General features: G+C 42.6%; 1 protein-coding gene across 1 annotated transcript in view; it reads right to left on the bottom strand.

Moving 5' to 3' along the window:
• Positions 1-1,633: 1,633 nt before the first annotated feature.
• Galnt7 (polypeptide N-acetylgalactosaminyltransferase 7) overlaps positions 1,634-26,463 on the bottom strand; it is a 125,520-nt gene continuing 100,690 nt past the window's right edge. The window contains 11 exon segments of the mRNA XM_034520477.2: positions 1,634-2,005; positions 5,924-6,052; positions 6,949-7,047; positions 11,203-11,421; positions 12,838-12,866; positions 12,869-12,959; positions 14,774-14,891; positions 17,555-17,737; positions 19,554-19,633; positions 19,895-20,025; positions 24,984-25,150. Coding sequence (XP_034376368.1) covers positions 1,868-2,005; positions 5,924-6,052; positions 6,949-7,047; positions 11,203-11,421; positions 12,838-12,866; positions 12,869-12,959; positions 14,774-14,891; positions 17,555-17,737; positions 19,554-19,633; positions 19,895-20,025; positions 24,984-25,150 — 1,384 coding nt within the window. The 3' untranslated portion in view covers positions 1,634-1,867.

The raw sequence follows: 26,463 nt of genomic DNA on the forward strand, positions 1-26,463 counted from the left end.
CTTTCTTTAGTGGATTTATTTGTAATTATATAAGCATACAAATGCATTTCTTCTTTAAATATCCCTAGAGATGAAAGTTTAAATAGTTGATCACAGGTCAGTAGCAAAATACAAATTGATAATTCAAGATTATAAATAAAACTGTTCAGGAAGTTGAATTTTTACTGTCCAAATTTGATGAACTAAGCTTGGAAAAAAAATAATTGTAAGCGTTTCTTCTTAAAAAAAAATTAGGCTTTTTTTTTTTTCTTCTTTTATTTTTTTCCTAAGCTTTATTTAAAAATATTTCCTTCTGGCAGTAGTTCGTGAATTTCTGTCATTGATACCATGATTACATGATCAAAAATGTTTAACTGGCCCCAGCTTACCACATTGCTTTTCTTTTTTCTTTTTTTCTTTTTTTTTGGCACTCAATGTAGACATTTTAATTTGGGTGGGGGGAATAATAGAAGACTTCCTAGAAATTAAAGTTTGCAACATTTGGTTCTCTTAAAGTAGGTACTGTATTAATAAATGTCCAAATTAAATTTTCTTTTCCCTGGAGAATATAAAAAAAATTTTACACTTCCTAAAAAAAAGAAATTAAGGAACCCTATAGAACTAACATCTAACTTCGCAGAATGTCGTCCACATTTGTTGATGATCTGTATTCTTAGATAATAAGATCTAAGAATAGAAAATTAGATACTAATTTTCATAAATTAAAAAAGAATGTGCATGGAATTTCCTTTGAACAAAGACAAATGAAGTGTCATCTCATCTCGGTTCCACAGCTTGTGCTGTGTGGTAGGCTCTCTAGGGCTTCCATCCCACAAGGGCTTGGTGATTCTTACCTCAGGACCAACCTAAGGCATTCACACTAGGGCTTTATTGTGTTGTTTCCCTGCCCTTCAGCCCCCCTTTCAAGTTTCAAACTGAGAATTATGTCTAGTTTTCCATAGTGATTGGTACTGGAGAAAGCAGATATAAAATACAGATGGGCAAAAATCAACCCCTCTTTTTAGAAGGAAGATCCTTTTGCTAGCCTAGAACTTGGTGTGAAGAGAGGACACTGAGACTATCAGCAGGCCAGGGAGGTAATGCCACAGAACCTTCAAGCCCCACAAACAGCCTTGAGATGGTCCCCATTGTCCCTGATTCAGCCATACAACATTCTACTTCATAGCCAAGAAATTCACGTGTGAGTAACAGACGGATTCCCCAGGTGACATTCATTGTTACCATTCATTGTTACCATCATAGAAATGCCACTAGAAGCTCTCCAAAAATATAGAGAAATGAAAGAGGCACTAAATGTGTTGAAGTTCACCTTTCAAACAGCAGCGTGACTGAAGGAAGGCTGCCTCGGCCAACAACCCGTGGCAGTACTTCCAAAAGATGTAAAATTAAATACACAGCAGGTTGACCATCACCACATCATCACATCACCAGATGTGAAAGTCTGCTTACTCCAACCTTTTTTTTTTTCTTCAAGTGTGTTAAAAAACAAGAACAACATCAACAACAAAAAAAAAAACCAAACTGCCTTCCAGACCCCTGAGTGTATTCCCAAAGAAGACAACATATGCTTTAACTTGGTGGTTAAACCGAGTTAAAGGCACAAATTACCAACATCATAATAAAACAAAACAAAAACGATGTAAACATCTAGAGTTTAAGGTAAGAGCAGTTTTGTAAACAGTAACTGCAGATGATAATGTTATTGTAAAATCACAGTTTATCAACGCCCCTTTCCAACTGATCAGAGAGGTCCCAGGTTTGGAGCTGTACAAAATTAATAATAATGGTTGCAGCAGGTTCCAGGCGGTTTTCAGTCCTCCATAAATGTACTTGTCAGTAGGTAGATTGTTGGTTTCTTCTGTTCTTGTCAAACACTGTGGATGTTATTCATCTCCCACTTCTGAGACATTTTACTCGTGTCACAGCTGGAGATGAACACTTGATGCAGGACCTCCGAGCGATCCAAGCACTTTCCAGAAGTGATGTGCATGAACCTGTGCAGGTTCTGGAAGACACAGTGAGCAAACATAAATTTTACATGTGGACTCTGCTACCTCCAATAGAAAGACAGGGCATCAGGTGGAAGGAGGGGGGTTGCCATCCTACAGTCCAAAACTCTGACCCAGAATTGTTCCCGTCTGAAAGAACTCCAGAAACAAAAATGGAGAAGAGACTGAGGGAAAGGAAGTTCAATGACTAGTCCAAATTGGGATCCACCTCAAGGGGAGGCTCCAAGGCTTGGCACTGTTACTGATGCTATGATGTACTTACAGACAGGAGTCAGCATGGCTGCCCTCCGGGAGAGGCCCAACAAGCAGCTGAAAGAGTCAGATGCAGATACTTACACCCAACCAATGGACAGAAGCCGGGGGCCTCTGTGGTTGAATTAGGGAAAGGCTAGAAGAAGCTGAGGAGAGGGCGATCCCATAGGAGGACCAGGAGTGTCCATTAACCTGGACCCCTGAGATCTCTCAGACACTGGGCCACCAACCAGGCAGCATACACAAGCTGATATGAGGCCCCAACACATATACAGCAGAGGACTGCCTGGTCTGTCCTCAACGAGAGAAGATGCACCTAACCCTTGAGAGACTTGGGGCCCCAGGGAGTGGGGAGTTCTAGTTGGGTGGGGGTGGGAAGTGGGGGTATCCTTTTGGAAATGAGGGAGGAGGAATGGGATGAGGCACAGTCAGAGGGCAAACCAGGAGAAGGGATAACGACTGGACTGTTAAAAAAGATATAATGATGATGATGATGATGATGGTGGTGATGATGATGATGATGATGATGATGATGATGATGTGGACTTTAATATCCCTGCCATGAGGCGCCATTACTCGGCTTTCATAGCAGGCAATTCAACTACACCAGACACTGCACAAGCCTTGAATGTCAGTATTCTTAGCCCTTCCTGTTTGGTTATGCCATTTGAACTGTGTCAAACTCAACGCACACTAATTGGCGTTCAGGGTCTTCCCCTCCAAACCCTTGTCTCTTGTTCTTAGTCTGGCTAAAGACAACCCCAGCTTTCCGGTCCTAAGGAAGCTCCGTGCCCCTCACTCACGGTACACCAGTTCTCTATGGCTAATATTTTCAGTGTTTCTGCCCTCTGTCCTTTCACTCCTGTCTGCGGCTCTAGTACATTCTTCATCATATGCTGCTGATTTCTCCAGTTCAGCTCTTAGCTCTTTAAAGAAAGGGCTGCAGACTATCCAAGACTGGGTGTTTTGCAAAACTTATTTTCAAAATGCAAAGGAGTTAATTTGCGGCCCCTTTGTGTTGAACTGACATCTGTACCATTGCAAGAAAAGCAATGGGTGAGATCGTGTGGATCCTGGCATCAATCAAGCAGCCATGGGTGGATGGCAAACTGCCAACAGTCCTACCAGCATTGCCATGCACTCGGCTGAGACAAGCCACACTTTCATGTAAGGATGCGTATAACGATGGTGTTAAATTATGCTATTGATCTTTTTTGGGCGTGGGGAGTAAGGTTCAAGACAGTGTTTCTCTGTGCAGCCCTTGGCTGTCCTAGAACTAGCTCTGTAGACCAGGCTGGCCTCAAACTCAGAGATTCTTCTACCTCTGCCTCTCAAATGCTGGGGTTGATGGCTTTGGCTTATCAGAGCTTCTTAATTATTGATTATTCAAACTTGGATACTGTCTGTCACTATAAGAAAAACAGCAAAAACCCATGCAACATCTGGAGCAGGGGCTGTCCCTGACTCTGTCGCCTGCCTGTAGATTCTGTTCCCTAACTGGGCTGCCTTGTCTGGCTGCAGTGGGAGAGGATGCACCCAGTCGTGCAGTGTCTTCAGGTGCAAGGGTGAGTTGGTACCCAAGGCTATCATCTGCTGCCTATGTATCTGGAGCCATGGATCCCTCCCTGTACACTCCTTGGTTGGTGGTCTAGTCCCTGGGGCACTGAGTGGTCCAGCCAGCTGATGTCATTTTGCTTATTTTTAACTGCACTTTTTTCTTCTATACATTATAGAGCAGCATGTTTTAGGTCACTTCCACAATCTCATATTCTGTCACTTAGCCCCAGTGGAGCGATGAACAAATGTGCAGTGTCTTAAAAATGATCTAAAATGCATAGATTCTATATTTATTTATTTATTTTTAATTTGGGGGTTGGTTCAGAGGATTAAATTACTATGTGGTACCTCTGAGTTCTATCCCCAGCCAATATCCATTATGTGTTTTCCCTGTGTAGTATCTTAATTACCAGAGCAAAGCAACTGGTTCTCTCCTTCCACCTTTATGTGGGTCTCAGGGATCGAACTTGGGTCATGAGGCTTTGAAACAAGTATCTTTATCTGCTGAGTTAACTCCCAAGGTCTGAAATTTTTTTTTAATAACAAGTTGGAAAAGATATTACCAAATCCTGACAGGTTAATGGTGTTTATTAAAAGAAAACGAAGAAGAACCAGTGGTAGAGACCTATGAGAAGAGCAATTTTTAAAGTAGAAAAGAGTTGAGCAGAGCAAAACTGTCCATCAAGAAGTCAGGCCAGCCTGGACTACATACTGAGACCCTGGGTCTCTGACTCTTATGCCTTCTTGGGTCTCTTCCTTCTGTTTGCTTGTTTTGTCCAGTTCTGATGCTAATTCTTGTTTTATCTTATTTTGATTCCTTAGAAGCCTGGCTGTTTTCTACTGAGAGGCCGACAGGGGGTGGATGTGGACAGGAGGTGGACGGGAGGGGAGGTGGGAGGAACTGGGAGGAGCAGACGGGGGGGGGGGGGAACTAATCAGGGAAAAAAATCTAAGTGAGAAAATTCAATCCAAGGAAAAAAAATTATACATTAATCCAACCACTATTGTTGAATCTTGCCAGAAATCTTTACATATGCACAGCCCTTACAGAAAAGCAGCTCCGAGAGCCAGCAGGGTCATGTGAACAAACCAACCCGTTACAGTTAGCAGAGAAAGATGAGGAAACAGGAAGGCAGAGCGGCCAACTCTTATTTTCCTGCTTCTACTGCCACCTGCTGGACAGCAAGAGTCAAGCACTTTTTTCTTTTTGTTTTTCTTTTTTCTTTTTTTTTTTATTTTTTTTTTTTTTTTTTTTTTTTTTTTTTTTTCCGAGACAGGGTTTCTCTGTGTAGCTCTGTCCTGGAACTCACTCTGTAGACCAGGCTGGCCTCGAACTCAGAAATCCACCTGCCTCTGCCTCCCAAGTGCTGGGATCAAAGGCGTGCACCACCATTGCCCGGCTGGCTTTCTTTTTTAATGTTCTAAATACATTGCTGATCCTAGAGTCCCTGACTCGTTTACATTTTAAACATTGGATTTAGATCTGAAAACAGCGGTGGCAGTGGCCTCCTGAACACTGGCATTCTTGAGTTTCTGAGATTAGCACTAACTCTTCATGCCTATCAAGGTGGTCTCGCTGCATGATGCCACTGCCCCCGAGAACACACCTAGCAAGCCTATGTAAACAACTAATATACCCCCCCCCCCCCAGCAGGCCTGAGAGACCTTGTTTACCACAACAAGGTCAAGTGACAGGATCTAGGTGGAGTTACCCATCTTGGCTGCCCGAACTGCCCCTGGGCTTGCCTTGAGACATCTCTGGCTGTGACCTGGAACAGACTATGGATTATCCCACCCATCTGAAACCTGGAGGGGTTGTGGGTTGGGTCTTCCCCTTTAAATTGAGAGCTGAACATTAAAGCTTTGGGCCTTGATCAGAGAACTTTGTCTTGGCCTCATCTCTTCTTGCCCTCCTTCCCCCTTCAATTCCCAGCCCCCCTTTCAGGTGAACCCAGTTGACTTGTGGCCACGGGCGGCTACAAACTAAGGCAGAAAGTCCAAGTCAGGAACCTGAACATTTGGTCTTCAAATTTATCCATCTAAATTCCATCTATTACTGACAACACGACAGCGTACATTATCCCAGGAGCTGGGCCACAGCATACCTTGAAGTACTGCCATTCCTTAAATTCATTTAGGTTACAGTGTGTGATCATGACTTTGGATCCATCGGGCCCCTTTGTCAAACACTGGTCGTATTGCATGAGCTGATTGGCTTCATTGATTCGAAAAAGCTATCGAACAAACAAATAAAACAGAGATGTCTTTCTTGTCAATACACATTTTACAAAAAGAACGAAACTTAACTCCTAGTATTAAACTGAATAACTTATTCCATAACTTTTGTGCGTGCTGGAAACCATTAGTCTGCAGACAAGAACCATCCTCATTCTGAAATTAGTAAAGACCTCTGTTGACCCATTGATTACATTCTTAATTCTTTAAGCCTCTACTACACAGAATGGGTAATTAATACATATTTATCATGAACCAATGACAAGAAAATTAAAAACTAGGAGTAAGCCTAATAGTTTTTTACAACTGAAATTAGACGTATGAAAATTCCTACGTGAGGAAGCAAGGGAATACATGTAAAATGTGTAAAATACCTAGTATCAGCAATAAACCAGTGTCGCTTACTAAGTCACATGTGTAAAACTTTCAAGTTAGGCTTAGTCATCATTAGTGTATGTTCCCATAAGAATATACTTTTATTACTTGTGTGCAGACATCTCTACATTTCCCTATTTAAGTGAAATCTTTTAGTGGTCAGCTTTATTGAATGTTTTTTACCAAGTCAAAATTAATAAATTAATAAATTAAAAACCAAACTCGGGGCTGGAGAGATGGCTCAGCAGTTAAGAGCACTGACTGCTCTTCCAAAGGTCCTGAGTTCAATTCCCAGCAACCACATTGTGACTCACAACCATCTGTAATGAGGTCTGGAGCCTTCTTCTGGCATGCAGGCATATAAGGCAGAACACTGTGTACATAATAAATACATAGATAGATCTTAAAAACAAAACAGACAAACAATCCAAAACCCAAACCCAAACTAAACCCTGTCTGTCTGTGATCGGTGAGTCTGGCGGCTCTCAGCGTTGACCAACCCTGAAGGAAGATGACTTACCTGGTTCCCGCCCATCCTGTGGCAGGGTCCTAGCTCCACAAAGCCTCCGTTTGTTTTCCCCATGCTATCAATACAGTATGCAGTCTCGAGGCCTCGGATCTAAAGGATGAAGAGAACACAGGAAACAGTATGGTTTGTAATAAACCAGCACCCGAGTGGAAGACTCTCAAGTTCATATCACAGGGAAAGTCTGGGGCTGTTGTGGTGCCAGGTTGTAACTGGTATCACCAACCTGTAAGCAGGTTTCTGCATCATCATCACCTTTGAAGCCATGGTCTGAAGTGAACATTGAAATGAGCTCATTTCACCCAAGGGCACTAACCCATACTGTGCTAGCAAATAGCACAGAAAAAAATGCAAGCTACCCTAAGAAATGCTTCATGACTGGAGCATGCATGTGACAGAGGAGAGCTCTGTAAGTACATAGGGGCATGGGGGACAGACACTAGCTCTGGCCGCAGTTCTGGACACAGAACAGAACCTGCTTTCTGAGTCCTCTCACTGGCTGGGCAGCTCCTCTGGGGGAGGGGCCTCATGGTGTCTCAGAACAAGGATAATGGCACACAGTGTGGCTTCCCCCTAACTACCATGGAAGGGTAAGATGGAGGCAAAAGCAAACAGTCATTCTCTCCGGTTTGGAATGCAATTTTGTGCTAAAATAACCACATTTAGAGGAATTCTTCTTCTTTTTTTTTTTTTTTTCCGTTTTTGGAGACAGGGTTTCTCTGTAGCCCTGGCTGTCCTGGAACTCACTTTGTAGACCAGGCTGGCCTCGAACTCAGAAATCCGCCTGCCTCTGCCTCCCAAGTGCTGGGATTAAAGGCATGCGCCACCACCGCCCGGCATTTAGAGGAATTCTATCTTCATCTTGATTATAGGTCGCTGTACTATTTGGATATAGTGCTTGACTCTGTGGATACCGAGGAGGAAGATGTGAGCTTCTGAGTCCGTGAAGATGAGCAAGTCCTCTGGACCATCACAATGTAAGGACACACAGGTGTGGTGGTCGGAAGAGGAGATGACTGTGCGGATGACGCAGCCTCCACTCTCCTGGGTACTCTCAGGCTTCTCAGAGGACATCTTGTAAATAGGGCTCCCCCCACCCCCCGGGAATGTTCAGCTGATGAATGGAAAGAATAACGGAAAGGAAGTAAGGGATAGATGCCAGAATGTGGGCAAATTCCTCTGAAGATGCAATTAGTGTGACAGAGATTATAAAAAGAGAGAAACCCCTCATTCATTCATTCATTCATCCATTTCTGAATGCATGCACTTATTCGTTCATGAAATACTAAGTGGGTGGGTACCTACCATGTGGCAGGCATGCTATATATCTGTATCTATATATCTATATATCTGCTCCTGTGGCCCGTGTTTCTCGAATGATAGAAAAGCAAGAACATCAAGGAAGGGGCTAGGGAGTTAAGGAGGGTGTTCTAGGGTAGATCTCATCAAGGACTTAGGAAGAAAAACTTGAAAGACATGGAAGTTAGCTGTACCTGCAGATGCCCAAAAGGCATTCTGGGTAGAGGAACTGCAGAGGCCGGAAGTGTGAGGAGGAGGAAGAGGAGGATTGGAGTAGGGTGAGATGAGAGAGGAAGGAGGGTCACCAGAAAGGGCTCTGCCTTGACCCAAGCAACTGGGGTGGTGACTTCTCTTTCTTAAAGAGAGGTGACATGTCGTGCCTTGCATTTCCAAAGCCTCTCTGATTGCTTCTGGTGTTTGGTGCAGACCGGCAGTAAGGGCAAGTTAAGTTTCAGTGAGAGGTGATGGGGACTTAGTCAAGGTAAGGAAGGGCTAGATTCCGAAATTGATGCAAGTGTGAGAAAAAGAGACTAAGTGAAGACTCCCAAGGTTTTGGTATGAGCAATGATCCAAGATGGGCTGGGGAGGGAGAAAAGCCATTCAATTTGAGCAGGATTGGGTTTGAAATGGTATTCAAGTAAAGATGTCAAGAATATGAATGCATTTGCCTAGGCAGAGATAAAGAGAGAGAGAGAGAGAGAGAGAGAGATTGAGGATTGAATCTAATAGTAATTTGTACAGAGATGAGTTTAAAGTCAGGGGATTGGCTGAGGTCAAAGGAGAATTCATTCTTTAACCCAAACAGTTTCTGAAGATTAAAACGTAACTAAGTCCGGTCTAGACTGCCCCAGATTCAGTTTTTCTCAGCAGGTTACTAGCGAGTTTGCTGTAACAGGAGAGATGAAATAAGACTGCAGAGGGAAGAAACAGGCAAGTCAGAGCAGTTGGGAGTGTTCTCCGTGTTTCCCTGTTTTATTCCCCAACTCTCAACACTGCAGACTCTCAGGAGTGGATCCAGACCTCTCTTCTTGGTCTCTATTTCCTGTTATATGTCCTTGCACTAGATGCTAATAATGGTCTCCAGATGTTGATCTCTGGAGAAGCCTCTTTTCTGGGGTTCAGCACAAGATCTCCAACCAACAGGAGCTGACAGCTGAACCTGGCAGTTTAGAAGGCATCCTGCATGTGCAAACCACAAACAGACACAAGCATGCTATTCCTAACACCTCACTCCCTGCCTACTGTGCACTCACCTCAGCTGCCCCCAGTCAGCTACTCAAATAGAAAATGTCCATCTTCCCTACATCGTCCCTACATTCTCATGACAACATCTGTGACTTACCTTAGATTTGTCTTCTGCTCTCTGCCTTCATCTAAGCCACTGTCACTAGAACTACCCTACCTGTCCTTATAGCTATCCCAAACACTTCTAGCAGGTGTTTAAACCAAACAAAAGTGAAATCTCACTGCCTTTCTGTTTTAAATCTTTCATGGGCCTCTCTGGCCATCCTGAGGATGAAAGCTGCCTCCCCTGCCCCTCATTCCACCTCTCCAAATCTCTTCTACTCCATTTCTCAAATATGCAATGGATTTTTGTGGTGTTTTAAATGAGGATGTTCCCCATAGGCACTGTGTCCCCAGTGGGTGGCACTGTTTGGCAAGGCTTAAGAGGTGTGGCCTTATTGGAGGAAGTACGTCATAGGCAGTGAGTTCTGAGAATCTAAAGACTCTCAGCATTTCCCTCTCCTCTGTGTCGTGCTTGCAGTTTAGGATGTGAACCCCCAGCTTGCTGATCCCGCTGCCACACTCGCTGCCATTCCTGCATTTTGCCCATTCTGATGGACTCTAAGCCTTTAGGACTGTAAGCCCAAATAAACTCTTTCTTTCACGAATTTCCTCAGTCATGTTATTTTACCACAGCAACAGAAAAGTAATGAGTGCAATTTCCTGTCTTTGAACTCACCACTTTCTGTCTGTAATGCTCTTTCTTGGCTCTCTGACTGGCTTAGGTCTTTATCATCCAGGTTTCAGATTTAATGTCATTGTCATATCCTCAGTAAAACCATCCCTACCGTCCTGACCTCCTCAGGACCTACCTCTCGCTCATTTTCTTTGTACCTGTTACCATCTTGTCTTGTTCTTTGCTTTCCTGGATAACTGCTCTCTCTCTTTCCCTCTCCCTGTCCCTTTCTTCCCCCCTCCCCCCCCCCCCCCGAACAGCATAAATGTTCTTTGAAGAAAGGGGGCTGTATTTTTGCCCAGATGACCTGTACACGCCAAGGCCTTAATTAATTTGCTGAATGCACAAATTAACAAAGGCACACTATTTTGAAAGCTGATAGCTTGCTCAATTATCTGTGAGGCAGCTGCATAAGGCGGCATAAGGCACAAGTGTGAGCACAATCAGAATTGCTGCCACAGAGGCAAGTCCGAAGAAATAGGAAATGACAGTACAGATCAATGCCTCTGCCTCATCTTACTGCCACTGGCCAATTCATTTGACAAGTGCTGCGTCAGTGCCCTGTGCACCGGAAGGTGGGCGGGCACTGTGAGGACCCATGGAAACATGGCAGACCTCGGTGGCTTTGATGCAGAAGTGCAGAGAAATGATCTTCAGAATCTATGATCTCCAAGACGAGAGCAGTAAGTCAAGCTGGAAAGAGGAGGCAGAATGACAGACGGACATGGTGGGTGCTGGAGAAAAGGAAATGAGGGACGATTCACTGACAGTCACACGTGAGAAGGCTGGAAGGGGAAGTGGCCTTGTGGTCAGCGCAGCCCCGAAGGTGATCTGGTACAAGGAGAGTATGTTCTCAATGCAGTTTCCGCCAAATATTTCTGCAAGCCTTTTTTCGCTTTTATGAATACCTTTCCATTTTTTTTCTGCCTTCTTTCAAACACTGACTCCAAATTTGCACATTTGGATATCTAAATATTGGTATTACTTACCTCCCCCCAGTCAACATTTCTGGGCGGCAAAGGGTAGTGGGCAGTGATGTCATAAGCGATTTCTTCCATAAACCACTTGAAACTTTTGCAGTTGTGATCTTCTCGAAATTTCTTCAGCTCAGATATATCCCCATAGGGCAGTGCCTTTGACTCAGGACGGCTAGCATAGAAGTAGTCTTTATATTCATCCCACCAGACTTCCACAACTCTAACGTAATTCTGCGGGAAGAAAAAAACTGCAGTCATTATGAGATACAGAATTAACTGTAAAGGCATAAACCGCCCACCTTGGATGTATAGATTACAAACAAAATATAGTGAACTCATTAGTCAGGATGTAGCATTTAACTAATCAACAAAACAAGAGAGCCAAATAACACTAATATGTTATTTTCCAAGTATAAACATATCACGTATGTAGGTAGATTCAATTAAAAAGTAGTGTACATAAAGCAGACGGTCCTGAGCTGGGAGATCGTAAGTCCTAGATACGCATTCTGTCCTGATAACGGATGAAGAATGTGAAGCTCAGACAGGGTTTCCGAGGGCACGGCTGGACAGTGAGGTTATTCTCGTCTCCTTTCTATCAGAACCGAATAGCGGGGGAGATCTCATCCTCAAAGCCATCATTACAACGACTGCTCCTCAGGCGACTCTGTCTGTCAGTCTTTCCACGACTGTAACAGAATCACTGTACTATAGCTGCAAATTAACTGTATGCCTTCCACAGGTGGCTGACACAGAGGAAAGGCAGCGAATGACCCAATAAAAATAAACGGACACTGTCATCAACGACAAACATTTAACTTGAAGGTTTGGGCAGGATTAGCGAGAACTTCCCAAATTAAAAGAGGGAAAACTCTGTGGTCCAGCAACCTAGTATAGAGAGCATTCCTTAAAGATGAGGATTCAGCCCACCAATGAGATGCCGGAACTTCTGTGCAGAATTTTCAAGCATTCCCTATAACGACCAAGATTTGGAATCAACCTTAGTGTCTGTCACCTGATGAATGAGTAAAGAAAACAAGATATGCACAACGGGATACCCAGTCTTTTAAAAAAAAAAAAAAAAAAAAAGGAAAGTCTGCCACCTGCAACAACACACAGGATACGATGTTAAGAGAAATAGGCTGGGCACAGAAAGAGAAATGTGTGTGCTCACTCACAGGAAGGATGGAAAAGAAACCCGTGTACAGAAACACTGTGGAATGGGGGCTACCAGAGGACAGGAGTGCGTGGGAAGGCTGCGGAGGTGTTTGGGCAAAAGACACAGAATTTCTACCACAGAAGAAACAAGTTGTGGCGATCTACTGTACATGAGTTACTACAGTTAATAAGACACTGGGTAGTTATGCCAGCCTATAAACTAAATGAATTTTAAACATTTCACAATGGATGTGTAGCAAATATTGTCATTCAGCATACACACATTCACTCCTGCTTGTCAAAACATGAATGAAATGGAACGGGGCTGAAATGAATAATATTAAAGAACAACAAGATATTGCAGCAGGAGGTCTAGCCTTGGCTTACGGTGAGGAGCCAGCAGGACTGCGTAGGAGAATTGCCCTAGTGGTACATGTGTTTTACTTCCCCTCCCTTCTCTCCTTTTAAAAAAAAACACCACCACCTCACCTTAAGAGTTGGAGAAGAGCCAACGTAAGAGGTGGAGGATTTCCTTGCCAGCCCTCAAGACGGTAGATGTGCCCCACACGGGAACAAGGCACAAATAACAGTTTACCACCGCACTGCCAGATCTGTCAAGGAAGAATGCACACTGTGAACGTGACTGGAGATGCAAAAGTAAATAATGGAAAGTTTGTTCTGTAAATGTAAACTTTAAATTAGACATAAATGTCCACAGTGAATTCTAAGCTAACCACATTCTAAAATAATCCATTACGTTTAGAAACGCAAGAAACAAGAAGGAGGGACATGGTGAGGTATATGGTAAGTTACTATTAGTAAGTTCCCTCCTGTGTTCTTCTAGCTCCTGGAAACCCTTTCTCCATATAACCTCAAAATACTGTAATCCCTCAATGCTAACATTACCTGCTGTTTTCTGATGCTAATCTATTTCCTATCTCGGTGATTATGGTAATCACCTCCTAACTGGCTCTGTAACCTTGAACTCCTCTCTGCTTAACTGTATCCTTATTTATAGCAAGAGATTACTGAGCTTTGGGTCTTGTTACCTATCCCCTTGCTTAGAGTCTTTGTTGGTTGCCTTCTGCTTATCACACCAAGGGGGGCAGGAGTCTCTTAGCGTGGCACTAACGACTCTTTAGTATGGCTCTAACTGCACTTGCCCACTTTATCTTCAGTGGCTTCCCTGATCACGCTCCTTGACCCCAGCTAACTCCGACCCTTGCCCCTTCCCTTACTCTAGGCCTGCCTGCTCTGCCCCCTCTATCTCTGCTTATGGAAACCACACATCTTATTTCCATCTCCACCTCTACCTCGATCATGGTGGCATTTTCTTCAATCCATCAGCTGAATGCCTCTGCCTTTTTTTTTTTTTTTTTTTTTAATAAATTCACTACGTTATAAATTCACAAATATTTCTGATCTATAAAGTTTTTTTTTTTGACAATTATAAATTGGTAGAAAGTTGTCTCTAGCCTAACACAATACTAAAACATAGGATTTTTAAGATAAGAAAGAACAAATATCTGAAAAACTATAATCTCCTCCCCTCCCTGCATCTCTGAAAATGGGGCAGGATTACGGTAGAGTTGGACAAGCAGGAGGGCACCTCCATTGAAGCGGGAGGAGGTCGGACCCTGTGTAACTGTGTCTATCACCATGTCCACAGCAGTCAAGGATGTCTATGTCGGTAGATGGTCGATGTGCAGCCCCTTCAAAGAGCTACTATAATCCAAGGCTCCGGTGAACAAACAGCCTGGGAGCAGGCGAGAGGTCATTTCCACGTCTGAAGCTTGTGGGTCATAATTCTGGGCTGAGCTCTGTAGACAACTAATCATTTTACTTTATTTATCTAAAGAGCTATGTTTTATTGAGGCATTCCTAATAATTTAGAAAAATTCATTATATATATTTTTTCTAGAAACAAACAAGCAAAAAAAAAAAAAAAAAAAAAACCGCCCCCACTAGCTGGCCTTGATGTCTCACACCCTTAATCTCGACACTCAGGAGGCAGAGGCAGGCAGATCTCTAAGTTCGACGTCAGCCGGGTCTACAAAGAGGGTTCTAGGACAGTCAGGACTACATAGAGAAACCTTGTCTTTAAAACCAACCAACCAACCAACCAACCAACCAACCAGCCAACCAAACTAACCAAACCAAACTAGCTTTATTTGAAAAACCATAAAAGTTGGGTGCCTAGTAGTAAACAGGAGGCGGGTGGGGTGGGGGTGGGGGTGGCACATGCCTTTAGTCTCAGCACTTAGCAGGCAAAGGCAGATGATCTTGGTGAGTTTAAGGACAGCCTGGTCTATACAGAGAGGTCCAGGACAGCCAGTGTGGCAGAGAAACATATCCCCCTCCCCCAAATAAACAAGCAATGCCCCAAACTAGTTAGAAAAGAGCATTTGTTTGAGTGAAATCTTACCTTGTATGAGATTTCAAAGTTTTCACCACCCCAAATCTGGAGACCAGGATCATAGAGACCTAGTTCGAAGAAGAATTCCCTCTCAATGGCAAATAATCCACCCGCCATAGCTGGCGACCTAAGGGAAGGACACTGCATGTGATGACTATTAACAACAAAGCCCCAGCATCCCTTCAACAACAGACAGACAGCCTTTGGGAATACAGCATAGAATGCACAGAAGAGGTGAGACTGATGGCCAAACATTAAGAAACTGTAAGTCTGTCCCAAAACAATGTGCTCATAGTCTCTCTAGTAATTTACCCAAACTTCTGAAGCAGGTCTTTAGACTACTGCGCTGCTTCGCCACTAGAGGGAGACTTGGTTCTTTTGTTGATTTAAACAATTCGTCACTGACATAAAAATTTCTCTTTCCCAAAACACAGAGCCATGCGGACATTGTCTACTGACTGCTCCCTCAGTGATTTGTGAGTCGTTCTGGGATGAATGAAACTATACACCCTGGAAGGAGTCTGTCATTTTTTAATTTTATAGCTCCAGGTCTTGCCAAATAATGCTGTACATCACTGTAGAACAGTCTGGTTCATTCAGAGTTTGCAAATGGAGCACAGGAATGACCTAAGGATCATCAACTTCCACCACAGTAGGAGGTGGGTGTGCAAAAGAACTTCCCAGTTCAGATCTGAAGTCTGCTACAGTTTAGGAGAAGGAGAAAAAACATCCTATAACATTCTATGGTCAAGTCACCCCCACTACTGAATAAATGATAGCAGAATAATGTCACCATATTCTAGGCACTCCTTCTTAGCATTAGACAATAATTAATGCATTATGACTTGTAAGCTGTAGGGAACAGGACACTGTTAGAATCCCGTATTCCTCGTTCACGCTAATGTCCGTCCATCACTGGGCGCCACTGACTCCACCTTGAAAGGTGTGGGTGTGTGATTTGTGTACCACTCACTCTAGTATAAACTCCACGGGAACATATTTAGTTACATTTTGAAAAGGCCATTTCTCCCCTAGACTAGTGGCTGGTGTTTCGGAAGCAGTCAACAAACCCATGTCGGGCAGATAATGAGTCAGGCTAATATTTTTAGTACTGACAGAAAATCCCATCAAGACACAATTGTTCTTTTATGCTTTTTTTTTTCTTAAAATACACTGCCTAAATCACTAAGCCAGTACATTCTGGTTCTACTTCCCAGACAGTTTGCTTAGCTGTCATTTAACATTATTTCATTATGCTTGTGCTTCTGGCTCTTCAAACATATTCCCATCCATCTCAGTCCATAAGAAGTGGTAGCTTGAACGTGCCCACGAGGAAGCTAATTAAAGGGACTCCCCTTAAGTTTCCCTAAGTTTACTTTTAAAGTATGCCTTTTTACAGAACTGCGGGACAAACCAAGGTGGGCATCTTCTGTCTCCTAGGTGACTTGTGAGTCTGAATGGGTCAGCAACAGGTTCCTAGATTATTCTGAACCGTAAGGTTTTGAATGAGATTTGGAAGATGCCCAGAAAAAGCTTGGAGTCCTGTAATTTCCTCATGTTTGCCATTCAGCGTCCTGATCACAACATGCCCAAATCCACAACACGGAAGCACTGCCCCAAAGGAGTTCCGACATTCTGAGTGAGCACGGTGACAAGGACAGAGAGACTGGAAGCAGGGCCACAGGAGAGGAACAAACAATAAACAGACAAACAGTAAGCACACAATGGGCTCGGGCTACATGTCCACACATTTCATTTGGGGGCCACCTTGTGAAAGACTAAAAAACGTTCCAATTAAAAGATCAAGTCGATCGTTCTATCTGAAGAGACACAAGCGGACTTGGGGATGGGGTTTTCTGTGAATCAAGCAGTCTTTTGAGAACCAAGCAACAAAGGATTCTAGCCAACATTTTCTAAAGTCGTGGTTTTGTATTCATCGCATTGAACTGATACAAAATTAGTAGCAGAGCTTTATTTAGCATAAAAAAAAAAAAAAAAAAAAAAAAAAAAAAAGGGAGAACCCAACAATCTCTTGCTGGTGTGTTCTTCCCTGTTGAACACTGCACCCAAGACTTCAAGGGGCCAATTGCAAGTCTGGAGCTGTCCACAGTTTACATGTTTTGAATTTACAGAATACACTCTGCCGTTTGGTCTCCGAGGACAGCAGGAAAGGGTTGTTTCCTCCTTTCCTGCTTAGGCTTCAAATTAATAACGCCCTTCAGGTCCCTCTTTCCCGAATGAAAGAGTACGATTCACGTGAGTGGAGCTTGCATTTAGGGTGAAAGCTTTGTTCCAAGAGCCAGTGTGAAACCATCAAAGCTCTGAGACTGCAAGGGGGAAAAGCTCTGTCAGGCTTTGAGACCACAGACAGCTCCAGGTCTTAGAGTGAGGTTTCAGCGTGGCGAGAGGGTTAATAGGTTAGCAGCAACCGGAGAAAGGGGAGGTAGGTAAGTGACTTAGTGATTACCGATACGGCTCAGTTTTTGTCTTTCTCAGTCTCTTCTCTCGAGGGGTCAGAGGCACCCGTTTCCAGAGCATACTCCAATCCCATGCTCCTCGGGCATACCCATCTTCATCACCACCCCCTTGGGGTACAATCTCATATGTGTTGCCGTTTATGACATCTATAATTGGCACAGTGCAAATGGTTCTGTGTTGTGTTGATGATGCAGCAAGATCAAATGGAAACATGTATGGACCCACAGAGTTATACGAGTTCATAGGGAAGGAAAAAAAAAGAGGACTTAGGTAAACATTCAACGTAACAAAAAGTAACGTAATAATCTTTACCGATAAGGTTCAGTTTTATGTTTTCTTTTGGCCTTTTCCTTGTGGCTTAGTGGAATACGTTTCCATAGCATACTCCAGTCCCAGGCCCCTCTGGCAAAACCATCTTCATCCCCACCTTGCTGTGGTTCAATGGAATAATCATTCCCGTCTATGTAATCTATTAGAGGCACAGTACATGTAGCTCTGAAACATTTACAGAAAATGAAAACGCATTTAAGAACCCCAAACTGGCTAGTTCACCATGCCTAGCTACACGGGCTCGGCTTGGACTTGGTTTCATTCTGCATTAGGAAACAATGGTCTAAGCGGGGCAGAGAGTAACATAAGGTCTCGAGAAAGCCAAGCCTGTGTTAGCGGAAGGGCAGAATGAAGGGGGGTTTATCCTGGCTATCCAAACAAACGCCTGGGGCTAGAGCCATGCCACGGGGATTATTAAAGGCTTCCTCCTTTTTACTGGCAGCTATCTTGAAGTAATTCTGTAACATTTACAAGATTTCTCTACCTGTCTCTTTCTCTCTGTGTCCCCCATTAAAAAAACGACTACAAGCCTTTGTGTATACGCTTCCACTGACAGCACGGTCTTAACAGCTTCTTCTTGCTCTTTGTTCCTTTCTGGTCCTTTGGAAGTAGTTATTATGAACACATCTTTCTTGCTTTTATTTAATTTTCTTCCCTCCTTTAAAACAAGCCACTTAAACAAAACTAAAGCCTCAGGTTCTGTGTTGTATTTTACTTAAGAAAAAAAAAAAAAGGAGCAAGAAAGATGCTTCAGTATCTATTGAGGAACTTAGGGAATGAACTAAGAATCTGAAGGTTTTGCATTTGGGTTTTGTAAAATGCTGGCACTGAATATTCAGCTGGATGCCGAGCTGCTGTCACAATGACATTGGTCCCTGTTCATCATGATCAGAAGGGATTGAGAATAGGTTTTGCAAAATTGAGATCACAGAGAAAAAAAAATCTATGGGGCTTAGAACCTTGGTAGGATAGAAGAGAGCTTGAACAGAAAGAAGTTCACAGGAGGGCCACCGCGTCCCACTGACAAAGGAAAGCTACTTCCTTGCTTCTGGATAGACTTCCACATTGTCCTGGGGACAGTGATCTGGCTACCTGGCTCAGGTATCTTTCCTCTTGCCACATGCTTCTCACAATTAAAATAAATGTTGAAATGTAAAGAAGCCCAGAGAGCTGTCTGCCAGTTCGTTAAATACTAGATTTGTGGTACAAACATTTCCTAAGCCTTCGTGCTGTTTTCTAAAGTATAGCTAATCATGTCTCCGTGGCAGGGCTGCAGTGGCGATGAAGCCAGATAGCACGTATACAGTGTTTATAATGGGCCTTCCTTCACTGCAAACAAAGGTCTCCCAAGTTCTTTGTCTGACCCATGCCATAAGCCACAAGAATACATTGCATTTGCCTAGATTCTGGGCAAATTCTAGAAATAGTCAGGATTCTGGGGAGGAAGCAAAAGCTCTTGGAGCTAGGGATGGATGCTGCCTTGTGGTGTTTTAGATGGTTCTGTAAATTTAAAATGGTGATCACGGCTTTCCATGGCTCAGCTGTCTTTCTAAACCCTGAAGTTTCCATAGGAGCCCAGAGACTTAACCTGAAGAACAGTTGGTCCATTACCATCTAATGTAATTATTTCAAAGCTCTTAAGAAACCCAAAGGATTAACGTCAAGTCTTCAGAGCATTTATCCAGTTTAGAGGGGACAATTAATGTCACTCTGTAAGAGAGTCTCAACAGAATAGAGACAACTCTGCAAGGGGACACCTAGCTTCTTCCCGATACAGGCTGGCTACGTTTGGACCAGTCCAAAGCATCCACCTAGCTCCACCCAGGAAATGAACAGCGCAAGGAAAACACTTGTCACACAATATCTGGCAAACTAGATGGAACGGGATCACAGAGAAGAAGAGTGTCCATCTAGGACAAGGTTTTTTTTTTTTTTTCAACTAGGAAAGAGAGAGAAAAAAAAAAAAGCAAGGTGACGTTACCTGTCCTTAGATATGGGGGCTACAAGTGGTGCATACCAGTTAACTGCCACCTCACAGTGGGCATCAAGGTATATCAAAACCTTAAAAAAAAAAGAGGCAGGGTGAAAAAATACTCCTCACAGACAGTACAGCAAATATCACACACATTTTAAAATTAGATGCTAATACAAGTTAGCACTTTCGTCAATCTTGACATATAAGTTATCCGTTTAAACCAACATTCTCATTTCAATTAAAAAAAAAAAACCCAGATGGATAATTCCAAACTGTATCTGATCTTTCCGTTTACCAAAAAGGAAGTGCTGACAATGGACACAGGCACACTAGCACGCACTTCCTACCTGTCCGAGTTTAGCCTTCTGCGCGCCGATGCTCCGAGCTTGAATCAAACCCTCTCTTCTCTCATTTCGGAACACCTTCACGAGGCCATTCCACAGCTTGATGTACTCATCCAGTTTCTCTTTTAGGTGTTCTGTGAATTAAAAAATATCCATCCAACATTACAGAATTTTACATAGAAACATTTTTTTTGATATTGTTAAAAAAAAAAAAAACCCCAAAACCCAGCAGTAAATAGCTATGCTGTGCAGTCACTAATCAATCAATCAATCATACATGGGTCAACCCAATGGTGAGATCAATGAAGACGGAAGGTAAGGGCAGGAGGTGCACTGCAGTTGTAGACCACATGTTAGAAGCACTTCCGAGGTCCTGGTTTGGTCTTTTGCCGTCACAACAAAGAAAGAAGGAAGGGAAAATGTGTTACATTTAAGCTTACTATATCTATGGGGAATTGAGTAGCATAAACGATTATCAAGCGTCCCTGTGAACATTAAACGAATATTAAAAATGTCAGGTTTAAAAATTAAAATGAAAAAAATATAATATTTTGCACTTGAAAGAAGTCCAGGATTTCTGAAGATACACAGTCTATTGACAAGGCCGTGCAATTTCCCTGGAGTCTGTGCAAGGCATGGGCTGCTCAAAAGTTTGTTTCTGGACCATCTTTCTCCAACCGTAATAGGTACAGAAAATCGCTGTCTTGCTGTGATCAAGTCTAGCCACCAAGTTGGCCGGTAACAATCAAAAGTCACATTTTTGTCTGTAGCTTGGCATTATGAGTATGTGTATAATTAAATTATAATCATTATAATTACATATACATACATGTTTGTGATTTAGTAGAGGGAATTCTGTGTTATGAAAACCAGGCACAATTGGCAGAGTCTGCACCTTGGCTTCTCATTGTAAAGTAACAGCTTTTGTTTATCATTGTGAACCCAGGGAACTGGCTCACCAGCTAGAATAAGCTCCTGCATCCCGCTGAGACGCTTCCTGAGGACACAGAAATTGTTAAAACTTTGGCTCATCAGTACAAAAACCACCAAAAAAAAAAAATGCTGTATCTGAGAGCTGGTTGCAAAAATGGGTGTGTTGGACCATATATTTAATAGTTTGCTTGTTTTAGGAGGCTTTTTAATGTGTTTGTTTTGAGATAGAATGTCATATAGCCAAAGCTGGCCTCAAATTCACTATGTAGCCAAAGCTGGACCTGAATTTTTTTTTTTTTTTTTTTTTTTTTCCTGAGACAGGATTTATCTGTATAGCCCTGGCTGTCCTGAGAAACTCACTCTGTAGACCAGGCTGGCCTCAAACGCTGAAATCCTCCTGCCTCTGCCTCCCAAGTGCTGGGACTGAAGGCGTGCGCCACCACTGCCTGGATGGCACCAACTTTTAAAGAGTCTTACAAATACAATTTCAAGTTTAATTATCTTTTCCTGCTAAAACGTTTGGTGACTTTTCCTTTTCAAAATTAGTTCTTTTCTTTTCTTTTCTTTTCTTTTCTTTTCTTTTTTTTTAACGTTAAGTCCTCTCCATTTTTCCTTTTCCCCCAAAGCTTGGTGCAGTCCTTCTCCATTATTTTCGGAAGTCTTTCTGATCCCATTAGGGCTGTCTTTGGGACGTGATACTTCAACACAAACCTTAAATACATCTTAGTGTAAAGAAGCGAGTGACCTAAGACAAATGGCTTCTCTGTGACCTCACACTGCGGTAGACTGCGTTTAGGACTCAAAAATACCCTTGCCACTTTCTAGGTAAATATTGCCTTCCTACAACCCACATCTGTCAGGCAGGGCTTGTGACTGTTGGCGGCACAGGCTTGTCCAGAAAGGTCATGGATCACTTGTGAGCAAAGCATCAAGACCTCTTTCGTATTCCTCCCTCGCCTGCTGCAGGCCTCTAAGGAGGCCCAAGGAGATCCTTGGATGCTGCAGACTTTAAAGCAGGACCTGAAAAACCTTGGCTGCTGCAGACCACTAAGCACTTGGGGCTGTTCATCTGAAGTTACCTTGGTCTCAGCTAAAGATGCACACAAGTGGGCTGGAGCCTTCTCTCTCTCTCTCTCGCTCTCTCTCTCTCTCGCTCTCTCTCTCTCTCTCTCATTCGATGTTTTATTTCTTTACATTTCAAATGTTAACCCCTTTCCCCGTCCCCCCATTAACCCCCTATCCCAACCCTCTTCCTCCTTTTTTGCTCTTTTTAAAGGCCCCAAATCATGGTAAGAGAGAATGCTGTCATTACCAGAAGCCTGAAGGTTATGAAGAGTAGTTAGATCCGTTAAGAGGTTTTCTGTTATGTCTCTGAAAGAGAAAACTAACTTCAAGGTTTACTTTTCCAAATCTACTGCGGCAAAGTACTAGCCAAATTTTTATTTGAGCCTTATTAAGAAAATACTACACTTTTTCGGAAGCTAGTAGCAACAGATGTTAATGTTGTCTTGAGACTGGAAACGCTAATTACAGACCTTCTGGACTTGGATTCGGGGGGAATCTAAATGTCTGCCTACTGTGAGGTCGTAGATCCTGCCTGAGTGTGAGACTTGGAGCTGCAGAGAGCGGTATCATGAGAAGCGCAGGCAGACCACAAGAGAAAGTCAGAGGCACAAACACCCCGAGCCTCAGGTTCTGCTGTTTTTTCGGGGCCAAAAAGCTATTTTCAGATGGCAAAGTACCTATTGTTTTTAAAAATGATTTTAAATACTACTAATAAAATGTCTACCATCAGTACCAACACAGGTGAGTTCAGAAAGTAGTTTTGTAGATAAAGATTTTTTCTCCATATACTTAAAAATTACCGGTGGTAGTGTCAACAGTATCACTCGAAAGCGTATTTTCTTATGTATTACTTTATGTGTATGAGTGCACCACATGTGCTCTGAGTCCCTGGAGGCCAGAGGAGGGTGTAGGTTCAGCTGAGACTGGAGTTACAGATGCGGTGAGCCATCCCATGGGTGTTGGGAATTAAACCCCAGTACTCTGCAAGAGCAGCCAGGGCTCTTAACCACTGAGCCACCTCTCCAGCCTGTTAAAGTTTATTTTCAATTGCTTGTCTTGCAGAAAAATAAATAGTTTTGGTAAAAGCATTTGTCATAGAAAACTGCAACGAAGATAAGATATCCAAGCTAATAAATATATTTAATTGAGCTTAAAACTTAAAGGTATATGTCTAGAGTAATTAAAATGATTAGGAATTGCAGTTATCAGCTGCAGGAAATGAGGGGGAGGAAATAAGTCATAATTTTATTTTCTTCCAGTGCTAGCATATGTGCACAGATCAAGATTCTAGCTATGTCCTTGCAGAAGCAGAAAACGTTTGTCCAGACTTCAAGAGTTCTGAATTGAACTTAGGGGAAGGAAGCTGTGTAAAGCTATTCTGAAAGGTGTTTTCATGGTATTAGGTTCTGCCTTCATTCCTAACATCGGATTTGGTAGTTGGCCTTATGCAGAAAAACTAGAAAACTTGTTTGCCAAAGTGTAGACATCCTGTTGTTATTGAGTAACTGAGCACTTCAGTCAGTTCAAAATCTTCACTTGCTTTGTGACCAGCAAAATAAATAAGTAAATACATAGATACATAAATAAATAAATATGCGTATTTTCATTGAAACAGGGACATTCCGCTTTCATTTGCATATTGACTTAGTATCTGGGGCCAGAGCATTGTTTCTACATTTCTGTATTTAAGAATTTATAAGCCGGGCTGTGGTGGCGCACGCCTGTAATCCCAGCACTTGGGAGGCAGAGGCAGGCGGATTTCTGAGTTCGAGGCCAGCCTGGTCTACAGAGTGAGTTCCAGGACAGCCAAGGCTACACAGAGAAACCCTGTCTCAAAAAAACCAAAAAAAAAAAAAAAAAAAAAAAAAAAAATTATATTTAGCTTACAGGAACATACTGAAAAAAATTACTCAAAATTAGCTATAAAAAGTAACTTTGCTAGAAAATTACCACCTGATCCCTCTCTTGCCAAGTTGAACCAAGATGACCTAACATTTGCCTAAATACTGTAATGGTCTCCTTTCAAAGAATGAGGACTGAGCTGGGTGCCAGCCTCTGGTCACAGTGCTTGGGAGACAGAGGCAGAAAGGTCAGGAATTCAAGAATGTAAGGTACATAAAGAGCTCGAGGCTAGCCTGGGGTAAAGAAGACCCCACAATAACCTCCCCCAAGTCATAATTTATTTTTATTTAATATTTTAAATTAAATAGAAAATATAATGAGCTGTAGAAGATGTGTTCTTAGAAAGTAGCCCAGTATAGAATAGGAATAGGAATAGGAATAGGAATAGGAATAGGAATAGGAATAGGAATAGGAATAGGAATAGGAATAGGAATAGGAATAGGAATAGAATGACTTGGCAGGATCTAGTCTCCAAATGCCAGAGGCAACATCACACAGACTTGGGTCCTTGTCCAAAGAAAAGAAGAACATGAACTGAATACTGACCTTTATCTCTCCCTTTTCTCAATGTGCACTCAATGAACCCTCAAACTGTGAGCCAAATCCCCCCCTCCCCATTCTTCTTAAGTTACTTTTGTCTGTTATTTAGTCACAGCAACCAGGAAGGTAACAAATACACTTGCATTTTCAGGGCAAAGTTAGTATTTGCATCATCGTTCAAGTGCAAACTGAAGGCTGTGGGATTGGTACATGGATTTCAGTTTGAAAACTATGGCTGGAGCTTTGAGTGACACTGCAAAATACACATGATTCTGCTTCTCAGTCTTTCAGTAAGTTACTCCTGTAACTCAATTTTTATGAGACCTGAGCCCCACAGAGTTGGTACAGTATCAGAAGAAAGTCTTGAACTCATGGATTTGGATCGAACAGTTAATTACTGCCTCTGTGCCTGATGGTTAAGTCATATGGGTTCTCTGAGACTCCTGTATAAAACAGATAATTATAGTATCTTAAAGGTTATTGCTAGGATTAAACAAAATGATTCATATTCAGTGCTTGGCACAGTGACAACATAGTAATGTATCAGTAAACAGCTTTTATTTTAAAAATGTATTTTGACAACACATTTTAATAATTGCTTATGATCGAGTTATTTATTTTCTAGCCAAGATGTCAAGTCTATAGCCATTACCTTTATTGCTGAAGTCATCAATTAACACAATTTCTGCTAAATACTTCCTTGGTGTCCTTTTGATGACACTGTGAACTGTCCTCATGAGGGTTGACCATCCTTCATTATGGAAGACAATGACAACACTCGAAGTAAGCAGGTTTTCATCATAGTGCCAATACTTGCATCTGCAAAAAGAAAAGTTCATTGAGTGTATTTAGAGAGAATCTATAGCGCTCAGCTTCAGAGTCTCTGGGCTTGCATTTTCTGATTGGATTAAATATTATTGATTTATCTAAGGAAACAGTATGAAGCTCTTTGGATCTCAGCAGAAACACAAGATCAAAGAGAGAAGCTGGTGTTTAAAGTGACTCTTAGATAAAGCTCCTTGGTATCAGCACATTGTGTGATAAAAGAAATAGCTTCTGAATCAGTGCTGAGGATGCCAAAGATAATATAGCTGTCAGCGGGTGTTCTCCGTGACACGGATATCACTTCATTTTCCTTTCTGAAACTTGAGCTTTAAGTGTAAGACATTTATTCTGTTGTCTAATTGGACAGTTAAGAAATATTTAGAGAAAAGTTAAGCAGTCTAATCAGGAACACACAGAAGTCTTTGGAAAACTGACTGTTGAACGAGAGCGGCTCGAATGCTCCCTGGTTACTCTACAAAAAAAAAAAAAGTTTGAAACGATAATGGCAAGAATAAAAGCTGTTAGAAGAAAGCCTTTTCTTAGCAGGAAGAATCTCAGGAGTGTCTGATGAAGATTCCAGAACCAGGGTAGACCAAAGTTAGGAGGAGCCCCATGCTCTTTCAGGGTAACAAGTTCAAAATACAGAAGCAGCAAAGTGTAAGTCTTGGGCCTTTGGCTGTGAGACAGACCAGAAGGTAAAGGCATTTGCTGAGAAGCCCGGCACCCAGGTAGAAGGTGGAGCATGTGAACCCAGGTAGAAGGTGGAGCATGTGAACACGTATAGACTTAGCTTTAAACCATTTGCTGTGCAATATTCCCCAGAACAGGCTATTCCATAACCAGTTTAATCTGGAAAGAGAAGGGCTCTTCTTCTGCAGAATATGGACCACCTGGTCTTACTGGTTCTCACGGCTGTCTCAGAATAGGATTATACTGGGTGGACGTAGTAAGAGGAAAACACACCCAGTGGCTTTCGAAGCCATCGTCTTGAGTCATGGAGCATCTATTGTGTGTTAGCAGCTGGGAACATGGTGCTGAATGAAACTAATGAAGCTCTGCCCTTAACATACTATGGTTCCCATATGAGGACAGAGAACCAAGTGAAATGCCCATCAATCAGGAAAGGTGGTGCTGGGATCAGTGACATAGTGAATTCTAGGCCAGCCTGAGCTACAGAGTGAGATCCTGTCTCAAAGCAAACCAAAGCAACAACACAACCAGCAGATGAGAGAATGGGTCTGTGCCACCTCCACTTCAGCCACACTTGAAGAGACTGCTCAGTGTACAGTGTCTGCAGTGCAGAACAC

Source organism: Arvicanthis niloticus, chromosome 16, assembly GCF_011762505.2.
Source record: "Arvicanthis niloticus isolate mArvNil1 chromosome 16, mArvNil1.pat.X, whole genome shotgun sequence".
In the NCBI taxonomy this organism is placed as follows: Eukaryota; Metazoa; Chordata; class Mammalia; order Rodentia; family Muridae; genus Arvicanthis; species Arvicanthis niloticus.